Here is a 6,504-nt window from a genome sequence, read left to right as displayed (position 1 = left end):
AAAAGTAAAAAGCAGACACCAAGTGGGCCGTGATCGATGTCATCTTTCCACATGCTTGCGTCACTTTTCCGAGCTCACAGTTAACATTATATACAGGCATACGATTCCGCCATCTGTGCAGTGTTCCAGAAGAGTGGGACGATGTAGGCCGTCCTCACCATACTGACAAGCTAAAAAGCATTACAGACAAAGATGACAATCACAAGACTAATAACAAGATTTACCGAGGCATTCCCTTCTCGTGGCAACCCTAAGAAGCAGAAGCCTGTGTCGTCCCCCTTTTGCAGACCAGGAAACTGAAGCCCTGTAAGTTAGCCGGCCTCGGGTCTCACAGGAGGACATGCCCCAAAGACAGAACGACAACGGCGTCCTGATAGCTACCATATGTGGACGCTCAGGCCCCTCGACGCTCTCTCAAGAACCTTCACAGCATCTAAGAAAGGCAGGGGTGACGGAGTCACCCATTTTACAGATGACCAAACTGAGGCTGGGCGCAGAACACCCCAAGACCACGAAGGTAGTCAAAGGCAGCACAGAAATCAGAACCCACATGGTTGTCTTGGTGGGGGGGTTCTACTGTGCTCAGGTGTCCATAAAGGCTCAGAGACAGGGATGGACTGGCATAGATAATGGGAGAGGGAGAAGGGTCCTTTAGAGAGGGAGTCTATGTGGCCCAATCAGAGCTGGGAGATTATAATCCTCACTCCAGAATCCTTGCTTATTCTTCAAAACCCAGAAGGCCCTCCCCCCCAACTCTTAAAAGAGCAGAGGATTTCAAAGCTGGGGGGCAGGGCCCTCTCCTCTCAGGGTTGGGGGGAGGAGGAGGCAGAGAGCCTGGGATTGGGACATGAAGGTAATGGCGGCCTGGCCCAGCCAGCAAATGCCGAGAGAGGCCCAGAGAGCAGGGCCGGATGTTCGGTGACGCACTTGCCTCTGGCTCACCTTGTTCCCAGAAGTGATGGAAAGCCCTAGACAGGGTATTGGGCGCATGCACCGGGCGGCCGCTCTCTTGCTGCAGAGCAGGAATGCAGAGACACCAGGTGGAGGCCTGGCATGCGCTAAGGGTGGGTGGCGTCTTCCCAGGCGCAGTGGGCTGTCCCTGCAGGGCATGGCCTGCTGGGCACACGCCACTGAGACCAAAGACCCTTTCTCCTCAGCTCTCCAGGTCAACCCTGGCCACCAGCAGGAATGCTCATAGGGACAAGCGCCACTTTGCACTCCATGAATCCTCGCCATGGGCCTGTTTTCGGTTAAGAAAGTGGCCTAGAGAGCCTTAGGTAACATAGGCTGATGTTACAGGAACCCTCGGTCTGCCTGCTTTTAAGGGCCTGAGTTGGTGCAAAGGGATTCAGGCCTTAAAGAGAAAAACTCCACTGGGGAGTTTACCTGAAAAAATAACACAGGCAGAGTGAGCCCCTGGGCCAAGGGGCTGCTGGTGGAGGTCAGATCTCGTGCCCAGGCAGAGCCCACGGGTCAGCGGGACTTCTCTGGTCTCCTGACCTCACAGCCTGGGTGAGCCATTACTGAGGTCCCTGATTGTGCAATAGCACCCAAGTGTAAGCCTCCCAGCTCCATCCCCTTGAGGGTCCTGGGGTGCCGGTGCCCTAGTAAACTGCCCCTTCCCTCCACGGAAGCACTTCACATGCTCCCAGACCCCGAATTAAGACCCCGCAAGCCTGATGCTTGGAAGAACCTGGCACTCTGCTTTTGCTGCAGACCAGGAATGTTGAAAAAGTCAAGTACAGTCAGATGCAGGTAAGAGCCGGACGTGGCGGCTGCCCCTGCCAGCCTTCCAGGCTCCCCCAAACCTTCCTTACATGCCTGTGTCAAAAAAGCAAACATTTCAGAGCCCTGCAAGAAAGAGGCTGGCAGGGAATGCTGCTCAAAGTTTGGGAAAGCATCTCAAGTATGTGGGGCAGGAAGGCTCTCTCTGGGAGGCAGAGGGGTGGGCCCTCTGCGTGGCTCTCACCCAGCCTCTCCCAGCTCACCTGGGACAGAGGCACGGGACCCCAGACCCCCAGCCTATCAGCACCTGAGGCAGAAAAGCCCAGCTCTCCACTTATCCACCCATCATCCCACCATGAGAGTCAGATGAACTCTACATCCCCGGGCACACATTTTGAGGCGTCAGCCACAGGCTCTGAGACACCAGAGCCGTCTCGAGAAACCCCGTCCTGTCCACACATCCGTGGGTGTCTTCCCCGGTTTCTGTATTGCCATTCAGCTCAGGTTAACAATAAATTCCCATCAGCCAACCTTGCCAGATACCCCCTCCTCTTTGGGGGTTTGGGGGAGGGGAGAAGGAAAGAGGCCTTACAAGCCAACAGGGCTGGGTTTCGCAGTGAGGGGGGAACTCTGAGCTCTGAGCGCCCCTCCCAAGCTCCACAGCGACCCCCGGGCCGTCATGGGGTAAACGGGAGGAGATGGAACCTGAAAGACTTATAGCCAAGCGCCTAAGTTCCCAGGACCCTGCATTTTCTTCTTCTCCTCACTTCTGACTTTCTTTCTTGGTGGCAGGGGAGGGCGGTGGCAGAAGCTGGGGCCCAGTGCAGCAGCCGGGAAGGAAAGTGCCAGGCGGCTCTGCTCCCCTGGCCATCTTACAGGTGGGAAGACCAAGGCCAGGAGGGGATGTTCACACAGAAAGATACAGTCTTCCAATTCCTAGCCCGATCCTGGAGCAATTTTTGGATGCAAGTCACCACAGTATTTGCAACTGCGGGAACATGTCACCTGGCTGCAGACGCAAGCCCGTTCTGGGAGAGGGAGGATCCAGGCAGTCCCTCTTTCTGAAGGCTGTGAGCTTGGGTGGATCTTTGGGGGTCTTACAAGAAGTCCCATCCTAGGGAGGCATCCTGGTTGTAGCCTCTCTGGGGCTAGGATGTGAGGGGTGTCCTAAAGCCAGGGGACTCTGGGGGGAGAGCAGAGCGATCAAACAGGACTCGGGTTAGAGGCTCAATCCGCTCAGCCAGCCTCTGAGCCAGCTGCTGGAGTTAACCCTGTGGGAAAGTCTCTGTCATGGTGTCCGGGCTGCTTTCACTTTATATGCAGTGTCTTTGCGAGCTGCCGGGCCAGCCGTATCTTCTTAACTGGGCCAGAAAGGAATGTGGCGATTGACATGGCTTCATACAAACTGCGTTTCAGTGACTGCAGAGACGCCCTGCCCGAGTACTGCAGTTTGTGGCAGGCACTCTGGCCCTTCCACCCTTGACCGACCTCTGTTCCGCTTTTCCCAAAAGGTCCAAGGCCTCCTGAGGACCCAGAGGCCACAGGAAAGGGGAAGTGGATAAGGGGACTGAGGAGAGCCTGTGCCCCATACACCCTGGGCAACAGATGCCAGAGTGGCTGGCAAGGGGCGACTGTCCTGCGGGTGCCTGGGCTCACAGCTGGTGCTGCGGGATCTTCCTTCTCTGCTGGGGGAGCAACAGAGGTCCTCAGCGGCTGCTAAGCCCCCAGGCTGCGGTCAGTGGGCCAGGGGCTGCAGAGGGTGACGGCTGAGCGGCTCTGAGCCAGCTCACAGCACACAGGCAGCCTCCGCACTTACCTGCACCTACCCCAGTCCCCTGGCCTCAGACCGAGGAAGCCTTGGGCAAGTCCCAGAGCACCCAGGCCTGACACAACCCCAGGGGCTGGGCCTCCTCTCGACCACCTCTGGAGGCCTGGATAAAGCCCCAAATACAAGCTCCCAGTTGCCCACCTTCCCAGGAGAATGGAAGGACCCCCTCCCATGGCCTCCACAGGAGGCTGGGGGGATATTCTGGAGCCACCCATTCAGGTAACTAGCCTCCATGCAGCAGGGACTTCTTTAAGAAGCCCAGCGTGGCCTCAGTTGCAGTGAGGGGTCTCTCGCCCCACACCATTCACGCCCCGGTGCTTTTATTCCCCAGGTGTGTCGGGGTCTTGTCATTAATGGAGCACCGTAAGTTCCAAGTCTCCAGAGGAGGGCAGACTTTCGGGGAGACCTCTGAAACCTCCAGGTGGAGGCAGGGAGGAAGGCAGCTTGCTTGCAGTTTAGAATGCTTTTCTCTTCTCCCGGGGCAGACAGCAGGAGCCAAGTGAAACCATCGAGGCAGACGTGAACAAGAAACTCTCTCAGGTGGGCTGCCACATTCTGCCGCTTAGAGAAGGTCTCCCACTTCCTTTGGCTCGCTCACCAAAGCTCCCCTGGCCCGGGGCCTGCTGAAAGCCCAGCGCCACCGGCATAGCATGAAAAGGAAGGAACCGCAGCCTTTAAGTCTTCACTGCGGGCCATGTCTGGGGCCACGGATTGAGAGAATCTGTGTTGCACTCATAGCGGAAGCGGTTATACTCCCCACATCCCCTAATTCTATTTCAACACAACAGAGATAAAATGCGCTGTTTAAAGCCACAACAGCAAGGACACACCGAGGCTGCGTTCAGCGCCGCCGCATCAGGCAGAATCACCTTTTGACCAAGCCCCCACCTCGTGAAGAGTTAAGTTTACAAAGAACCTCACTGCTGGCAAAGCGCGGCTCACCTGCTGGGTGGGAATTGGTGGCACTCTGGTCCCCAAATTCACACGGAGGGGCCAGCAGGGGAGTTGCAGCTTTCAGCCAGTGAAAGAGATCATAAAGCCACTTCCCAGCTCCAACTCCCAAAGGCTGGGGAGCTGTTAAAAATGTAAAAGATGAGATATTAAAACTGACATGAAAAAACAAGCTCTTTATTATTTAACCGATTGGAGAAGTTGATAAACGTAGGAGTCCAAACGCAGCCACGTTGTTTTTCAAGGGTAGTGAGGTTTAAAAATGTTTTCACTTTGCAGAGGGTGACGGTTTAGAAGTCAAACCAAGGAGTAAGCTGTCTAAAATCCCCCTCTGATCCGGCCACCCAGGGGGATGGACATTGAACGCTGGAGAATCAAGCCCCTTCAGACCTTTGCTGACCGAGTTCAGATTCTTTGGAAAACCATTAAAGTGGATGAGGGGGTCCGCAGTTTAGAAAAGCAGGGAATTCAGGGCTCACCTGGGGTGGCAGTTAGCAAATGGGATGTGTTTTTCCTGCTTCTTCTTCTCCTGCATTGGGGACACCTGGACATTGAGGTGGAGTGGCACCGTGGCTCTGACAACTGGCATGTTTTTCTGCATTTCACAAAATGCATTACAGCAAGCTCTCAGCCTGCGGTCACCATGCTCCAACCTGGTCGGTTTCTCTCAAACTGCTTCAAGGGGAAAAAAAAAAAAAAAAAATCCCACTCTGGGATTTTTGATTAATCAAAAGCTTTTTCTGTCCCCGAACAAGACGGCAGAGAAGTGTCCCCATTTGCCTGTGATCACATTTGTGTGTCTACATGGACAACCGCCTGTACAACAAAAATAATCCAAACAGGTGGATTTGCAAACACACCTTGTTTTTGTAAAAAAAAAAAAATTTAAAAAAATGCAAGAACACAAACACTGTCTGAATTCTGGGCAGAAAAACAACACGGGTTTATTTTCAGGTAAGTACAACAATTAAGACCACATAAGACAAAACACAGATGAAGTTAAATTTTTAAGGTTATTTTTTTCTTTTTTCTTTTAGGCATACTCAGGGAGGGACCCACTATACACAACACTTCGTAAATAAAAAGTATCAGATACTTGACTTCTTTATCCGCCAACAAAAAAATAAATAAATTATTTTCTTGTTTCGTAAAAGACCTACAGCTGGGAGGGGGAAAAAATCATCTCTCACGATTGTACAGGAAGCAAAACCTACATCGGTTCCTTGAATCCAATTGGGCAGTTTAGAAATGGCTGGGCAAGATGAGAAATTATCCAGTGAACTCAACTTTAAATATTATATTAATGGCTCTGAACAACAACACAATAGCCTGATTACAAATCCACACATTTGTACAGCACGGTTAGAGAAATTTAAAATTACACACAGACGTACATGACCTGTAGAGACCGGCGTGCACCCGTGGGGACCTCTAGGAAAGTCATCGAAGGGGTCTACAGGATTCGGTCCACACGGTCTTCCCAGCAGGGGAGGGAACGTTTCGGACCAATTTTCCTTTCGCGGGGTAGCGCCCCTCTAGAGGGGCTTCCTGGGACCCCAGGCTCCACTCGGGGCGGCGAATTAGTTACCTGCACGCTTCCCAGACGGCGGGGGGCCGGCGCGCCCGCTCCCTCGGCTCCAGGTCTGAGAAAAGGCGGGTGGGCGCGTTTCGCCTCCGTTTGCGTCTCCGCAGCCGGGACTGTCTGAGGGGTCGGGTCTGGGGCGCCGAGCCGGGGCGGGCCGGGGCCAGCGGCGGGCCCGGTGCGTCAGTACTTGGTGCAGTCGTAGGAGTAGGGGGCGGCGTGGCGGTAGAGCGACGGCGTGGACCGGTAGGGCAGCTGGCAGCTGGCGTTGGCGCTCACCTGCGACTCCCCGAGCGCCGAGTTCTCGAGGCCCAGCCGGTGCGAGCTGAACATCTCCCGGACGTTGGGGAACGTCTGCTGCTGGGCCGCGAACGTGTGGCCGGGGAGGGCGTTCAGGTCCCCGCCGTGGTTGAGATAC

General features: G+C 54.6%; 1 protein-coding gene across 1 annotated transcript in view; it reads right to left on the bottom strand.

The window, feature by feature from the left end:
• Positions 1–6,269: 6,269 nt before the first annotated feature.
• FOXC2 (forkhead box C2) overlaps positions 6,270–6,504 on the bottom strand; it is a gene marked incomplete at its 5' end in the record, with an annotated part of 1,476 nt that continues 1,241 nt past the window's right edge. Inside the window, one exon of the mRNA XM_021713199.1 lies at positions 6,270–6,503. Coding sequence (XP_021568874.1) covers positions 6,270–6,503 — 234 coding nt within the window. The remainder of the gene's footprint in view (position 6,504) is intronic.

Source organism: Carlito syrichta, unplaced genomic scaffold (genome assembly GCF_000164805.1).
Source record: "Carlito syrichta isolate Samal-C Ts95f unplaced genomic scaffold, Tarsius_syrichta-2.0.1 Scaffold304337, whole genome shotgun sequence".
In the NCBI taxonomy this organism is placed as follows: Eukaryota; Metazoa; Chordata; class Mammalia; order Primates; family Tarsiidae; genus Carlito; species Carlito syrichta.
The sequence above is the reverse complement of the archived record's forward strand: the minus strand, read 5'-3'. Positions and strand labels throughout refer to the sequence as shown.